The sequence below is a fragment of the Andrographis paniculata genome, unplaced genomic scaffold, assembly GCF_009805555.1.
Source record: "Andrographis paniculata isolate CXL003 unplaced genomic scaffold, ASM980555v1 Contig60END, whole genome shotgun sequence".
Classification (NCBI taxonomy): Eukaryota; Viridiplantae; Streptophyta; class Magnoliopsida; order Lamiales; family Acanthaceae; genus Andrographis; species Andrographis paniculata.
Window position 1 is genome coordinate 3,579,443 of NW_026137596.1, and position 17,587 is coordinate 3,597,029.

The 17,587-nt window shown below is 34.1% G+C and overlaps 2 protein-coding genes and 1 pseudogene across 4 annotated transcripts; all 3 read right to left on the minus strand.

The window, feature by feature from the left end:
• Positions 1-456: 456 nt before the first annotated feature.
• LOC127259496 (dirigent protein 22-like) lies at positions 457-1,107 on the minus strand. Its single transcript, XM_051286862.1, has one exon. The coding sequence runs from the start codon at positions 1,105-1,107 to the stop codon at positions 457-459; it is 651 nt and encodes a 216-aa protein (XP_051142819.1).
• Positions 1,108-2,332: 1,225 nt separating this feature from the next.
• LOC127259935 (uncharacterized) lies at positions 2,333-7,300 on the minus strand (annotated as a pseudogene).
• Positions 7,301-12,109: 4,809 nt separating this feature from the next.
• On the minus strand, positions 12,110-16,416 carry LOC127259892 (uncharacterized). Of its 3 annotated transcripts, none has more exons than XM_051287509.1 (9): positions 16,145-16,416; positions 15,752-15,977; positions 14,172-14,319; positions 13,923-14,073; positions 13,720-13,845; positions 13,548-13,628; positions 13,128-13,329; positions 12,777-13,047; positions 12,110-12,676 (listed from the first exon to the last, which is right to left on the minus strand). In XM_051287509.1, the coding sequence occupies exons 2-9, from the start codon at positions 15,947-15,949 to the stop codon at positions 12,411-12,413; spliced, it is 1,443 nt and encodes a 480-aa protein (XP_051143466.1). In that variant the 5' UTR covers positions 15,950-15,977; positions 16,145-16,416; the 3' UTR covers positions 12,110-12,410. The 3 variants fall into 3 exon arrangements, with proteins under 3 accessions (XP_051143466.1, XP_051143465.1, XP_051143467.1); XM_051287508.1 differs by having other exon boundaries at positions 16,096-16,416; XM_051287510.1 differs by having other exon boundaries at positions 13,128-13,320; positions 16,096-16,415.
• Between the last annotated feature and the right edge of the window lie 1,171 nt (positions 16,417-17,587).

Sequence of the window (17,587 nt, forward strand, 5' to 3'; positions counted from 1 at the left end):
TGTGGGTATTAGAGCATAATTAAATGAACAAGTCCAGATTGATTATTATTATTATTATTATTATTATTATTATTATTTATTGTTTTTGATGCTTCGTATGTTTTTCTTTCAGAAATTCGGGATAATTGTATCATAACAAAACATTTATTAGAGTGTTTATTTTTTATTTTAAATAAAAACATGACTGTTCAATTTAATCATTCTTAATAAAAATATATATATATATATATTGGAGTAATAAAATATAATATTAAAACATTATTAAACAAAAATAATTTATTTAAAATCAATTTAAACCACTGGTAATAAACAAACTCTTCAAAATCTGCGAACAATTCTTACAGCCAAACATGAATACACTCACTCTCACAACTCACAACACAACCTTATTAATTCCCAACAAGATTAACACATCACGTGCCCGGCACACGCACGCACCGACCCTGACCGTACACATCAAAACGACGCCGTCGTCGACTCCATCACACCCGCCGGCGCCGGAGTAACGACATACAAGACGTACGTATATATCCCAACTTTTGTAACATTATCCACCGAAACAGTCGACGCCAGCGCTATCCCCTCGGCGAACCTGAAAACTCCGGTGCCGGCGACCACCGTCAAAACCCTAACCTCCTCGTCGATCGGCTGCCTCCCGAATATGGTGATGGTGCTCCCGCCGTACTTCTCGCCGGGGAAGATCATATTCATGTTCATGTTCGCCGCCGTCTGTCGGAGGTCGGAGAAGCCGTTCATCCCCTGGTAGCTGCCGAGGGATTCCGACAGGGGATCCGGCGCCGCCGTCAGCGGGTTGTCGATCACCAGGACCTGCCCGAAGCTCGCCGGCGATGCGGGGGAGATCTCGGCCTCCGTCACCTGGAAGACCGTCTGGTTCTCGGCGGCGCCGGCGAAGTAGGCCTGGATGTAGACCTGGAGCTTGGTGAGAGTGGTTTTCCGGTGGTTGATGACGGCGGCGAAGTGGCGGTCGTATTTTTGGGTGATTTCCGGCAGGGTTGCGGCGGAGGTTTGCCGTAAGAAGGATAGGATGAAGATGATTGAAGAAACTACTGTTATGTGATAAGTAATGGTGTCTACTTTTTTCGCCATTGCTGCTGTAATTTTATTTAATTATTTGTGGATTGTATATTCATTTGATGCAATGTAGAGTGGTATTTATAGGTGATGGTTTATAACACAATTGTACTCGTAAAAATATATTCGCACCTTTGGACACAATTTTCATGTGAATTTTAGTAATTGGTTTTTTTTTTTTTATAGTCAAAAATATATATAGTGTATTGTATAACAAAATATCTTTTATGACGAGAAAAAACAAAATGTACAGTGAATGTTATACAAAAAAACATAAATAAAACAAAATAATAAGTTGGGAGCTATTATATTAATTAATTTATATATATGCACGCGCAAAGCAAGGCAAGGGGTGTAGGTGATTAGATTAATTAGTTTTGTCAAGTAACTGCGGCACATCAATATACTCCCTCCCTCCGAAATACAACATTTATTTTTGGCACTAATAGGCGGTTAAAAATAGGTGATGTGATAGAGAGAAATATATATTTTATTTTTTTATTTGGATAATGTGAGGGAGATAAAGTGTGGATTAGAGATTACGTATAATTAATTATTTCCTGTTTTGAAAATATTGCAGAGTGTCTGGGACATATAAAAAGAAAATGTTGCACGGTGTTTGGAACGGAGAAAGTGCATAATAATGTCATGTCCTATCCCCTTTATAACCACGGTTCCATATGTACTAGCCTGTTACGATGGGAATCCGAAATTCCAACTTAAAACCAATTGGTTGTAAGGAGAGTAGTATTCACCTCCTTGTCCCATACACTCAGTGTGTGTGTATGTATAATTAAATAACACACTATGTATGTAGGGATATAAAATATGATTTATTTGTGGACAAGTGATCCATGGGATAATCTTATTACATAACAATAATAGTTTTAATACTAATAATTAATTGTATGTATTAGGCTTTATTTCTTAGCTATAATATATGTCTCCGTGTTGAGTGAAAGCTCATTTGATCTTTCCAACAATTACGAAAGAACCAATTGGTGATAAGTGGAGTGGTCTTCTCTTATATAGTAAGGAGTTCCCACGTATTAACCAACATGGGACAATATTCAACGCCAACATCAATTTTGCTTGTTTCCTACAAAACCTGTAACGGCTCACTCACTATTCATCTATGACAATTCGACATAAAAATAAATTAATTTTCTCACGGCAAAGTACTATTTAAATAAAAAAAAAAAAAAAACTCATATTTCAAACCTAAACCAAGCACAAAATCTTCCAGCATAACATAATACACTATACTAAGCAATGAGACAGGACGAAGAATGCACCAACAATCGAGAGCAGTTACATGCTTCGAGTACAAACAGAAGAACACAACAAGAAAACAATCGACCAAACTGATCAAATAGGCAGCAGCCATTGCTAAAACATTCTACCCTGTTAACAATCAGACTATTTCTACAGATTCCATTATACTATCCACCCCCCTGTCTGCTGCAGTACAGTCAGTAAGAAGCATGAAAAAAAAAAAAAAAAAAAACCGAAAAAGTACCTGGCAGAAGCTTCGAACAAAATGCACCGTCGCAAGCTATGTATGTGTACAGGTGGGGGCAGCCATCGTTCCAAATCCAGCACATCCCTCGTCTACTTGCTGTTGCCTTTAAATGCTGAAAGAGAGAAGAATGACCTTGAAGCTGAAAGAAAGGGTCGAATCCTAGATGACATTAATACGCAGTTTAAACGAAAGAATGGAAAGGAAAGGATTTTGGTGTGTAATGCAGTTTACCTTTTGTTGTGGTCACCGAAGCCGAGACATGGCTTTCGTGCATCTGCTGGAATAAACTTGGTGAATCGAAGTTGCCTGCACTTGCTTGAGCTGAAACAAAAAGAAATAGTGCAAACTCATCGAACAAGACAATGTGTCGTGCGATTAAATCAGCATATTCAAGGAAACTATATACACTTTAGCACAGGAGTTGTACCAGAATGTTCGTAGTCTTTGGAATGCTTCTGGTGCCCATTGTTCTTCGAATGCAGGGTCGCTTTCCTCAGTAAATTCTCGCCACTTCGCTTAGTGGAAACCTTAGAATCCTCGGGATCATCCTCTCCTTCGGAAAAGACAGACGGGCTCGACCAGCCGACTGAACTTGCATCAGTCTTGGTCTTACGGGCGAATTTCAGTAGCCTCTTCAACCCTTTAGGGGCATCTTTATGATAGACGATTTGGGGAGGATTTTCGGCATTACCCCAGTCGACGACATCCGGTTCATTGCTCTCTTCGAGAAGCATTTGTGACAGAGAATGGCGAACCCGAAGATTCGAGACTCCAGCCGGGGCTGCATACGCCGGAGAACCAACCATTTGGCGATTATGGTCTCCGGAGGCGACCGGCTGATCTTGCTCCTCTATTTCGATCCAAGCTGTAGGTGAGATGGCGGATTCCACTTCATCCTCACCTTTTAATTCAGGCTCCACTGCCATGTCAAAACTACCATCATTTGGGCAATCAACCTGAATACATTTCTCCTCGACTTCAGGATCCTCGGGGCTTCTTACTACAGTGTTGCATTCCTCAGCTGTGTGCGCTTCTCCGACTTCCCTCTCGTCATTCTGAACCACCCGATCAGAAGAGTTAGAAACTTCGACAATTCCTGCATCTTTAGATAGATCTTCAGATGTCCTCAACAGCTCCTGACCTGAGGAAGGCAATTTTTTCTTCACTGATGAATTTACGTTGGAGATAGTTCTGGAACCTTTCCGGAGGAAAGGCTTTGATTCCAGCGGAACTACACTGCTCTTCTTGGCAGCCTTGCTATTTAATCCTGTTTTCGCTGCAGAAGCAATTTCTTCGGAGCCAGAATGAACTTTGTTTCTGGTTGTAGTCTTCTTAGGCTTCGTCACAGATTGCTGCTTTTTCTCAGCCGTATTAGCCAACCGGTTCTTGGTATCAATTGTATTTGATCTCATTGACTGAGGTTTCTCTTCTTTAGTGCTGGACCGAGCAACTGGTTGTGTTGGTTGTGATCTTCTACGAGCCGGCACTGCACCAGTACGAGACGGTTCAGGAGGGGCTGTAGCAGGTGATGACCCTGGAACTCTGGGTGACGACATTGATGGCCAAGATTTCCTTGTGGCAGGCAAAGAAGCCGGTTTTGGAGAGGCTTTCTTGACAACACCAAGCTTTGGGCTTTCGGATTTTGGATTTGCTGGTTCAGCTACACCCTTTTGTGGTTTCTGCACCCTTTTCACATTTTGTTTCTTGCCGGCATCATTTGTCTTTTCTGGGGCTGGTTGTGACTTCTTCGCATCGAGAACCTTTTGCCCTGCTTTGAACTGTTTGTCTTTCACTGCTCCTTTCCTTGCAGCTTCTCCCCGAAGCTTCTCATCTCTTTTCTCTTTGTACTGATTATAGGAAATGCCTCTCTGCTCCGATGGCAAGCTTTGTCTTTTGTTGGTAGATGGCGCGGCAGCCTGCCTTTTAACTGGCTTAGTCTCCATCATCTTCAGCAGTAGCTCACTTAACTCTGCTTCCTTTCTCCGGCTCCACTCAGCTGAGGCGGCTAATTTCTCATTTGCTTCAGCTGAGGCGGCTAATTTCTCATTTGCTTCAGCTGATTCGATCAGAAGAGTCTGCTCTTGCACTTCTGGACTGAAGTCTCGTTGTTCTTCGGGTGAATTCGATTTGGCATCAGATCTACGGGGCTCAGTAGGACATTCTTCTGATGTAGCATCAGGCTGGCACTCAGCTTCGGTATTTTCTATTGTATTCTGAATCTCGGCTGCTGAATCCTCCGGGGAAGCATCATTCAGACAATGGGAAGACTTCTCACCCACGCTGCTGCTCCATCTTCGTAACACAGATTTGGTCGCTGCTCCAACCGATGCTGCATTCAATGTGGACCTTGTCTTCTGGATATCAGATGGCTTTTGATCCCTTTGTTTGCTCTCGAAAAGATTTATTGCGTCTTGTACGCTGATCCTAACATTACTCTCGGATTGTCTAGGTGGTCGCCGAGATCCTTCTTCATCACTGTCACTTGCATCAGGATCTTTTGGCAGAAATGACCTCTCTCTGGCTGGAACGAAACTCAAACTCTTGATTGTTATTGCAGTAGCTCGTCGCGATCCTGACCGTCCAATCTGCACCCTCCGCATCGGAGATGCTGATCTCCGAGGCGAGGCAGATCTTATAAGAGTTCGACTTCTTTCTGTGGATGGCAGCTCGTCCTCACTAGAGAGAGAGCACTCATCACTTTCTGTCCTCTCTATTTGAGCAAGTTTTGCTGGTGATACGCCATATCTTACTGGTGTCTCAGAAGAAAACGATTCACTGGTCTGTGTTTTCCCCTCTTTCGACAAAGAATCATCACTTTCTTGTCTAAGTTCTATATGCTTGTGCAGTGTTTCGCTGGAACCAATGTATACAACTAATTACGACTATAACGGAAGTGAAAATTCATCATGATACTTTTGTACGAGACATGCATCAATGTTACCTAAAGGAATCCGATTCAATGTGCTGAAACAATTTCTCTATATCGGTCACCTCCACCGGGGAATATCTAAAACCAGCAGCTTGGTCGAGGGCAGCCGTTAATTCTTCTCTCAATACACCAAGCCTAGAGTCCATGGCTCGCAGCAGCTCGTTCCTGTAAGAAACCAGCCATATCTAAAGCACGGATATATATGCTGTTTTAAACAGTTAAAAATAGTCGAGGGAGAAACATTACTTGGAAGCATCAGTGCCATCAGCCTGTAGAAAATACATTGAGATAATTGAGAGTTCGGAAATTACGGAAGCTGTTATATTAGCCGTAGAAATCAGATGAAACAAAAATTTTGAGTTGGAACATAACGAACATTACCTTCGGATTTAGAGAAAGGTGAAATCTTCGGGCTTCCTCCAGCTGAGATATCTCGGTTCTTAAGGAATCGGTGACCTCATGTATGTTTGTCAAACCAATTATATGCAGAAACCTGAACATACTTCGGGTAATTAAGAGCAAAATGTGATCCCCAACAAATACAAGAATGCAGAATGTACAAAAACCTTTTCAATGTAGCTTTTGTAAACCATTTGTTGTCATTTGCCATTTCCGAAGGGAAGATTCTATACTCGGCATCAGATCCCTTGGACTGTAAGTCTTTGATTTCAGCTGAATGTAGTGACAGATACTCCAAAAGACCAGATGCCACTTTCTCTTTCTTGTTTGCACAATACACAATGGCATCATACCTTTCGAAGCACCAAAACAATCGAATTAATAAACAACAAATCACCAAGATCTAAGTGCAATGACAAGCAAAGTTTTTAAACACTGGTAACAGAACAGAAGAAAATTTTAGGAATTCAACTGAGCCCAGAACATTGAAAATTTTCAATTCAAGCGATGGAAATATAAACATACAATAGAGAATAACACAGAGGCAATACAGTAAATGCATTGCATATAGGGACAAGCTTAATTCAGCATGAAATACAACCTGTTTTCGCTTGGAAAAACGTCGAACTCGATGTAATCAAGAGGAGCATTGTCATCAACTGCTACTTCCATCTTCAATAACAATCTCCAGACACTACTACTCGTCCAAAAACAGGCAGTAGAATCAGAACAATAGCCTTATTTGCAAGTATAATTCAGAATCCCCTTCAGATTTAGCAAACAGAAAAGCAAGAACAACGATAATGTGAGAAAACTAAACTCAATATAGAGAATAATCCGAATCTAATCCAACATTTTGCAAACTAAACACGATTTTGCTCGAGAATGGACCTAAGATTCAACAGAAACTAAGATTAGAACACCCACATATATCGAAACCTCAATCAGCAAATTCAATTTGATTGTGCCCAGAATATCCTAAAATAAAAACTTCCAAAATCAGATCTAGCTTCCAAAGGTGGAGAAAATCAGTAGCAAATCCACCGACAAGCTAAAAACAGACGAATCAACAAAAAACTATCTTCAATCTGAGCAGCATTTCAACCCACCCCAGATTTTACATCTCACCAACACAGAGCGACCCAGCACACAAACAGCTATTAATCTAAAGCTTAAAATCAACAGATTCGCGACAGAGATGAAGAGCACTCACGTAAACTGTAGCTGAGGTCTGAGCTGTAGAGAGCAGAAGCGCGTAGAGAGAGAAAATAAAGGGAGGTGCTTGAGTGTGTGGAGAGCAACTGTACACTACAACACCTCGGCAAAGCAGAGACTAAAAGCACACGCACATATAACTCGACTTTTATTACTATGTATTTATTTCTCTCAATTACAGACCAGAGATAGATGTGTCATGTTTATATTAGTATTTATTAATATTACTAATTTTTTTCATTAAATAATGTTCTCTCTAATTCATTCAAAATTTATTTATTATATCATTTTCATTTTTATAAACATAAAATATAAATTTTTTAATAAGTTCAATCCAAGTACTATAAATATCTTAAATTTATATTTATTTACATTAACATAATTATATCAAAACAAAAATACAAACCCAAAAATCTTTATACAAAAATACATCAATTATTATTTATCAATATCAATTTTTAAAATATATATAAATACCTTATAACATTTTTTTTTTATTTGTTTACAATATTTTTAAAATAAAAAATAATTAAATCTATTTAATTTCTACTTTACACTTTATTCTATTACATCAATACATTTTTCTTTTTCATTTTATTATCCAAAATCATCAATACATTTTTCTTTTTCATTATATTATCCAAAATCAAACGTGTATGGAACCGAGTGAATATTATATATTTTTTAATATAAAATGTTATATTAAATATTTAATTTTTTCATTATGTTTATTTTATAAAAGGTAGCCTAAATTTTAGTATAAAAAAGACGTGAGAGGGTTTCGATGAAGATTGGATTTTTGGAATGTCTTAGTTAGGGATGGACATAGTTTGAATATTTGTAAATATGCAAGTATTTGATAACCGAATCGAACCGAATAAATATCTGAAATCGTGAATCGTATTCGAACCAAAAATTTCTGTTAACCGAAAATATTTGCATATAATTCGATTCAAATCAAACCGAAATTAAAAAATAATATATTAAAAAATAATTAAAATTCTAATTAAATCAAAATATTTGCAAATTTTTCAAATATCCGAACCGTAACCGAATTGAAACTGAATCGAATATAATTATTAATATATATTTTAAAATATAATAACATAAATATATAAATATATTCGGTTCGGTTAACCGAACCGAAAAAAAATATCAAAAACCGAAACCGAACCGAACAAATATCAAATATGCAATATTTGTATTCGAACCGAATTTGTTCGATTAACCGAAAAATCAATTCGATTCAATTTGGTTTAACGGTTCTGCAATTCGGTGATTGTTACTCTGCACATCCACTCAACAGTTACACCGTTTGGCGAATTCTTTCCTCATGTTGTTTTCATTTACTGTTTTCAGAAAATTTTGGTTAAATCAAAATTATATTATTGCTTGTGAATAATAATATATATATATAAGATAAATTAAATTATTGTAATTTAGTAAAAATGCACTAAAATAACTAGTTTTTTATTTGTTGATCCTTATGGTAAATTAAAGTATGCACAAAATATTTTATTAATTCAAAACTGATATGTGAGTGTAAATATAAATTTATTTATGCAAGTTTTAGATAATTCAAATAGATAAATATATTAACTAGTCATTTTTTTAATAAAATAAATAAATGACAATTGATTGATTTTTTATTTTATTTTTTAAGACAAATTGATATCTTATATTTATCAAAATTATAAAAATAAAAAATTGATCGATTATCTATTTATTTATTTTATTTTATTTAAAAGATACTATTATTTATTTATTTTATTTAAAAGATACTATTTAAGATATTTTGCATATTTTAATTTAACACGCAAATATTAAATAAAATATATAAAATATTTCGTGCATTTTTACTAAAAATACTATATATGTATTATCTAGTTTACCAAAAATATATATAAAAACAAATAAACTGATTTTATTTGGACGCAAATTTTATTGTGATGTGTATTTTTGTTTTTTTATAATAAGAAAAATAAAAAAAATAATTGAAAGTAGTAAAAAGTAATGTAAAGTAAGCTATATTTTGAATTTTCAAAATATAGATAATTTAAAATTTATTAATAGTTTGATTTTGAATTTGACCTGAATTTTATAATTATACGGGAAGTACATAAACATAAATTTGTGTATGTTTCAAGGGTTGGATCTGAATTTAATCTTAAGATTTGAAAATAATAAAAAGATAAAATAGTACAGTATTTATCCCTCCGTTTTAATACAAATAGTCATGTTTATCATTTTTGTTTATTTTAAAACAATAGTCTCATTTCCATAAATAATCATATATCACTGTAAAACTATCCTTAACTTTTTCATTATTATTACACAGTTGCCACTACTTTTTATACTAATACATTCATCAGGGCAAAAAAGTCTTTTACTCGTACTTTTTTACTCGTATTTTTTATCCACTGCCAATATAATATCAATATTTCTCAAATCTCATGTCAAATACAACTCATATTAATACTATAGTTTTGGGACGAATAAAGTATTATTTTTTATATTAAATAAAAAAATAACTTTTGATTATATAAAAAATAAAAAAGGTAAAACAACTACTGGCCTTTAGATAAGCGCCACTTTGATTGATAAATAAGTTAATAAAAAACGTGTTACATAAGATAGGGTCGTTTAAGTGACACATGGATTGAATAGAAATTTTAGGCCATAATTTTCAATTCGAATTTATTATTTACTAAATTTTGTCTCTAAAAATATAGAATGTAAAGTTTTTTTTTTTATTTTATTTTATTATTATTACATTAAAAATCAATTTCAAATTTAATACATCAAATAATTATTCTAATTAACAATGATTTGGTGCTATTTACTGAAATTATCGGACCATACCAGTACTGAATTCTTCGGATATGTTTTAAAAAATGTCAATTCTGTATCAAAAAATCAATACTCCCTCCGTCCCGCAACAAGGGTGGTGTTTGCTTTTTGCGCGTAGATTTTTGAATATTAGTATTATATTGGATTGTAGTAAAAAAAAGACAAAAATACTCCTATTAGTATGGTGTAATATAAAAGTAACGACATTTGTGTAATATATTGTAAGTTGAAAGGGTATTTATTATGTGAAGTAGGTAGTACAATTACTTAATTAGGAAATAGTAATCTTGTTTTGGAACGGACGAAAATGGAAAATGGTAACCTTTCAATGAAACGGAGGGAGTATATCGAATTACTCGTACAGTATCGATATATACCGTTTCATACTGAAATTAAAATTATTTTATAATTTAAGAAAATATTAAAAATAATAATTTTATTATTAATATATTAAATTATCGACTAAATACTAAAATATCAAAATGGTATATAGTATTTTTTTTATATATACAACATTTTATTTTATTTTTATATATAGCTCAAAAATATTATTTTTATATTTTAATAGAAGTAATCATACATTAATACAAAAATATATTAACTTTTAATTAAATTATTATTATATCATTACATATACAATTACGTTCACAGTCACAAGTCCAACATCTACACCACCAGGTCATCTCATGTTGGACGTGTTGATAACATATTTTTAATTAAGTTAGAAAAGATATTTTAATATTTACGAGTGGATTAGCTTTATTATAATAGAAAATAGATTTTGGTGTTTATTTAAAATATAACAATGATAAAATATTTAGATTAATGTTAATAATCAATGTCATCAATTTAATTATACAAAAGTATTTGGAAAGTGAAAAAAAAAAAAAGTATTTGGAAAGGCAAATCATTAATTAATATTAAATAAAATACAAAAGTGTAAAGTAACATTAATAAGCATATGATTGAATTATTTATATATAATTAAGGTTTCAGTAGTTAGTAAATTAATATAATATATGGTTGATTTTTAATATATATATTTTATTTTTCACGAAAAATCACCGTTCAATATAAATATTATATTTTTATATTATAATATAACTTTTAAAATTTCACATAAAAATAAAAAATAAAAAATTGAAAACAAAACACTAAACAACAAGCCCTATATATATATATATTTTTTTAAAAAAAATAATATTCAATATAATTCATTTTTTCAAAGTCCCCGTTGATAAATAAAGTAAGTACATATAAACCAAATAATGTAATAATAATTAAAGATAGATAATTTGAGCAATTAAAAGATTCAAGTATCATCATGATAGAGAATGGAGACAACAACGATTATAATAAAATAATGATAATGGATTAAACAATCAATTATCTAAAAGGGTAATTAAATAGTGTTATCGACTTTTTAAATATTGGTAATTACATATAAAAAGTATACTCCTATTATTTAATTTTACAATCTTTTATATTTACAAAGGTTCATTAGTATTTTAGAAATTTTTCAAAGATCATTGAACTTACACTAAAAATTAGCACTGAATTGACAACACCTTACAGAATAAAATATAATACTCTTTTGTCCCGTAAGGGATGGTCTGGTGGTGTAGGGACGTAAGGTCATGGCTTTAAACCCCCGACCCTTCAGGTCCAACCTGCCATTTTCGGACACGTATATTTGAATTTGAGTAAAGATCACGACTGCGGGTTCCCACGTCATAAAATTTAAAAAAAAAAAAAAAAATTGGTTTCAATTTCAGTGTCCCAAAACAAACACGACGACACAAAACCAATCAATCAATAATTCAGAGACACACTGCTAAATATTACTCCATTATTATTACATGTTGACGACAATAAGGAAGAAGGTAGGGACTGGGAGGGACCATATCCATATCCATCATTCACAAATTCTGCTTTCTCTCACCTTTGGATCCCATTTTCAGCCATAATAATCTCTCTCAACTATATAAATATATATATATATATATATTAAAAAAATCAATCAGACCCTGATGATCATGGACACACACAGACAGAGAGAGAGTTGATGATGATGATGATGCAGGCAACAATGCAAGAAGAACTGTAAATAACAAATATTCATTCTTCTCGACATAACAAACAAAACAAACAAACACAGGACTCTCAAATGTATAGAAACAAACAACATACAAACAAACAAACAAAGGTCTTCTTCTTCTCCTAAATCTCTACACCAACCAACCATCCTCTCACCCCCATTGTGTTCTCCGAAGCTATCCAACGACGACAATGGCGAAAAAAGCCAATGCCAAATCTAACAACCTCCCGCTTCACAAGTTCGTTCATTCAATTGTTTGTTTTTCATCCCAAGGGGTGGGGTGGGTGGGTAAAGGAAAGGTACCTTTAGCTGGACCAGACATGGACAAGGCCATACCGATTCCCCGTATAGATTTCATTACGGTCTTCATCGTAGAAGAGCGCAGTGATGTCCTCCAGTGCCTCAGCCACTGTGCTCCTGATTCTCGAAGCCCAGATTCGCTTCCTCGAGTTGCACTTTCTGCCGCCACAGCTCGCCCCGCAGTTGCACTCGTTCAGGGGTACGCTGTTGCTCACTTTTATCTTCGCCAGGCACTTCCCCGTCAAGATATTGCTGATGTTGATCGATCCGGCTGAAAAAGGAGATCGTAAAAAACAGCGCCGTTGTCAGACTCTGTAGTTTTGTCGATTCAGTTCAGATAATAGAAGTATAATGTCTCCAAAGAGGCTTACCGTTTGCGTCGGATAACGGCTCGTCAGTATCAGCCTTGCAGTAAGAGATGATGAGGTCCTGATCGCTCGTGATGTATATGTTGTTGGTGTTGCAGTCGGGATGCCATAGAAGATGGTCCTCGAACGATGTCACGAGCTCCCCTCGGAAGTTCCAGACGGCGACGGTTCGGTTTCTGAATGTCAGAAACAGTTGGTTTTCGTACAGGAATATGAACGCCGAAGGGGTCATGAATTCGGTTCGACTCACTTCTGTTATGTCGTCGTTGCGGACCTAAAAAAGACAGTTGCACAGATTGTAAATGTAACGAATGAGCATCGTGGAAATGCTAAAAAAAAAAAAAGAGGACTTACGTCGACAATTTGGAGATTCTCGTTCTCTTGCTTGACAAGAAGCTTCTCGTTGAACTGTTCGATGAAATCCACCTTCTTGTTTCGGTGAAGAAGGTGGTGGAAAGATTTCAAAACAGTCCCGTCCTCGATCGAAAGTATCTTTAAAGGAACGCCGCCTTGTGTTTTCGTAAATATCAGTAGCATAATTCCTGGGCTGTTACCACTTACCAAAGCTAAATCAGGCAACTGAAATTAATATTTAAATGTCGTTAACGAGCAAAATACAAAAGGGCATATCCATATCCTAATGCTAGAAATTCTAGAAATGCCTATGAAGCTTTTAGTTCAAACCGATCGATTTCAACACATCTAATATTATTCACAATATAAAGAGACAGCGACCATTTTTTATTTCAACACATTTCTTAAAATGTAACACACCTGATTTTGATTTCTTGAACATTCGTGTCTGAAATTGAATACAACATTGTATAGTTTTTCAAGTCGAAGACCTTGTATATGCTGAAAAGAAATCGGGGAACAAGGAAAATCAGCAAACACGATCAAATTCTGAGCATCAGAAATAGATTATGCAGAAAAAGTTCTTATTTACCTATCTTGCGCCGAATAAGTAAGAACCTTCCCATTAACATCGTCGAATTCCACAAAACCAGGCCACTTCAACGATTCAGACTCGAACAAGGGGAAGCCCGCATCAGGTTGACCCCTCCTTATGTATCTAAAAAGGTTTAGTTTGGAAATGAGATACACGAGCATTAAGAAACCATATTGACATAACAGACAGAATTTCCATACTCAATCCTTGTCGTTCTGCATTTTAAGGAACTAAAATTGTCCGATGCATATACTGAAACTGTAATGAGCGAATCATTATTCTTGTTGTAAAATAAACTTCGAATGACTTCATCAGGGCAAATATTCAAGAAGCATATCCTCGAGTTAGTATCTGCATATAGAAAATTAATTATATGAAAGGCTACTTCCAACCATGAATCAATGGTTAAAAAAAGGAAAATGATCAATTTCCACTTAGCATTGCTGCACCTCGGCTAAATGCTGCACATACACCAGATTGTGCAAGGGCAAAGACAATATCACGGGCAGCGACTATCTCAATAATTTTGGATCTCTTCTTAAGAAATGGCAATGACAAATAAGCATACCCCTTCGGATCATGCGTATCATATTCCTCCTGCACCGAAGATAAACATGAGCTAGAAAAACAAAAACAAACAGTCATCACAAATATTGGATCTTTTTGATAGCCAAAAGGCCCGAAGCTGATTTTTCCTTAAGCAAAAAAACCAAATAAGTCGACTTAGTAATCCAAAAAGGAGGCTTCACAACAAGAAATTTAAGAAGCTTCATTATATACCGAGCAGTGGATACAAATAATAGATACACAGTTACAGAGACACCCAAACCCTGCGGAAAACCACACACCAATATAAGTGTGGATATCGATCAAATTCTCATTCAAGCAGTTAGAAATAAACGATTAAAATAAAAAAAAATAAAAAATAAAAAAAAACCGTGAACTCCAATAACTTTGTACACGTGTGTAAATGGCTATAAAAGCATTTTAATATCTTTCTAAACAAGGTTCTTGAAAAAAACTTGAGCTATCTATAGCTGCTCTCATAGTAAAACTTATAAACAGGAGTAAGAACATAAGGATTAACTTTTTAATATCGCCACTGATGTATGCAATTAAACCCAACCGCATACACCTCTAAAATTGGTGCGACATTAATGAATTAAAACAACCATATGTCTTCCTAATTTAACAGTTCTGTTTTCTTTTTTCCAAAAATGGCCGTGCCTAAAAACTGTGGCGTTAAAAGGTTATAACCCATATCAAGCTGGCACCCACAAGCTTCATTATGGTTAGGCATATGTCGATATACCATGTCTCAATCAATATAGCGGATAAGAAAAAAATAAAGAAGACTGTCAAAAAGATTTGCCCTTAAATGCAGAAACCGAAATAAAAGCAGAAACAGACAAAAGATCGTTTAATCCTTCATGAAATCAAATTCCTAATCAATTTGAGAAGCCTTTTCTGCTAAAAAATCGACAAAAATGGCATTCAAAATTCTGCAAAAGATGCAACTACACAACTGTTACTTTTTTTTTAACTGTATCGAAATCCACAAGATCTATACTTCAAGCTATAACATGATTCAATCACCATTTGGAAAAGTAAAACAGAGGAATCTAACCCACCATAGCTAACAAATGAATCTCAGCTTCCTGATCAAACACAACACCGACAGACAGCCACAAAAAAAAAAAAAAAAAAAAACGATTTATTAACTGGAGGATGCTCCAAATTTGATTTCTGAAATCAAGCTAACATACAAACATTTCAATAGCAACCTTCATCTTCTCCAATCACTGTAAACTCAAACCCTAGGGATGCTCATAAGTTTCAAAATCGATCTACACTTCCAAGCTCCACACAAATCTCAAAGCTTAAGCCAAAACGGGATCAAATTCCTGAGTTAGTGAACATTTAATCATCAAGCCCTAATTATCATCAGAAGCAAACAAAACCCTAACCATCTCAATTGTCCAAATCCACAAACAATTCAACAAAAAGGGTTCAAATTTGAAAGACGAACCTGCAGATGAATGTTGCGAAAGCGCTCCTGAGCATCGCTCATGCTGAAAGCGCGGTCGCGCTTGGAGGATATCTCCCTTCGCTGAAGCTTCTTCACGCTGTTGACAAACCCATCCATCCCGCCGCGGGGCCGCTTCTTCGCCACCACTCGTCGCCCGCAGCATGGCCTCGGACTCGCCGATATTCGCCGCCCATCCATATCCGATTCCGAACCTCAAATCCAAACCCTAAACACAAAATCACACAAATACATGATATATAACACGCCAAAAGGAGTAACTCTTCCCCTGAATTCTACCCATCACAAACAGGCCAATAGAACCCAAAATCCAAACACCCACAAACCCAAAAATTAGCAATGATCTTCAATCGCTGAGTAAATTCGAACACCAACCCACACTTCTTCTCCAGGGTTTCTTCTTTTACGCCTGCTCACACACAAATTCGTTCCCACAACTAAAATCAATCACTCAATTCCTCCCGGGGAGGGAGAAGGAAGAGGGAAAAAAGTTGTTGGATTTGAATGTGGGTTCAGGTCGAAGTCTGAGATGGATTTTGGAGTTCAAAATCGATACAATCGACAAGGCAGCAGCAGCTGAGAGAGTTATAATTTCCTATCCACAAACAAAGCAAATCACGAACGCTGTCTCTATGGTCGTTTTGGCCTTCCAATTTATTGCTGCTCTTATAATCTGATTACTGTTTCTTTCAATATTTTCCAAACTACATTTTAAACAAATAAATAAATGATTTGGTGGCCTGAAATTTTCTTTTTATATCAACTTATAATCATAATTTTAACAAAATATAGGAGTAAATTTATACTAATAATATTGGATTTTATTTGAGTTTTTTTTTTCCTTTTATTTTTATATTATTTTCAATAATAATTTTTCAGCATAATAGTTTAATTGATGTATTGATTAAATTTTATATGTATCCATACATTTTTTTCGGCATAATAGTAATTTAATTGATATACTCCCTCCGTTCCGGTGTTTGTCATTTCCTTTTTTTTTTCACCGAAATTTTTTAATATTAATATTGTAATAAATGGTAGTAAAAGATGAAAATACTGTGTAATATAAAAATAATTATATTTGTGTAATATAGTGTAAATTGGAATGATATTTATTATGTTAGTTAGATATTACAATCACAATTACAATTATAAGATTATTAGTACAATCTACTAACTAAATTATTTAAATTACTCTTTTTTTTAAACACTTAGAAACATTTATATAAATATAATAATAATCTTTTTTTGTTTAATATATTTTGATTTTATTTGAAATATAAGTTATATATATTATAAATTTTTAATCAATAATATAAAGTGATAAAAATGCTATATAATATGTTATTAAAATTTAATATATAATTTTGAGTACAAGATTAAATATATTTAATAAATAATAAATATATCAAATTATATATATTATGCCGTGACAATATTTCAATGAAATTTCAATATTGTTATATACGTATATTGCTATAATTAGAAAGAAAAAATATATATAATAAATTATATTACAATAATTTATAACAATATTATTAAGAGTATTTTGGATAAGAAAAAATAATTATACCATATAATTAAACAAAATAACATATTATAATTTTATCTAATCTTTAATCACGTAAAGTAAAATTTATATAAATTAGTTCATTGATTATATAATCCATTGAAATAATCGAGGTAGTATAATATAATCATTCAAAGTAAACACACTTTTAGAATATCATGATAATATTATTATGATTTTTATATAAAAAAAATAATAATTAGCATAATAAATGTAATAATCAATTAAATTAAATATTAAGTTAAAAT

Excerpts from the sequence above, each read along its gene's own strand:
- LOC127259892 (XM_051287509.1), bottom strand. The coding sequence starts at position 15,949 with ATGGATGGGCGGCGAATATCGGCGAGTCCGAGGCCATGCTGCGGGCGA. Across the intron at positions 14,074-14,171 it reads ATGTGCAGCATTTAGCCGAG|ATACTAACTCGAGGATATGC; the intron begins GTGCAGCAATGC and ends TTCTATATGCAG. Across the intron at positions 12,677-12,776 it reads GCCGTTATCCGACGCAAACG|CCGGATCGATCAACATCAGC; the intron begins GTAAGCCTCTTT and ends CTCCTTTTTCAG.
- LOC127259496 (XM_051286862.1), bottom strand. The coding sequence starts at position 1,107 with ATGGCGAAAAAAGTAGACACCATTACTTATCACATAACAGTAGTTTCT.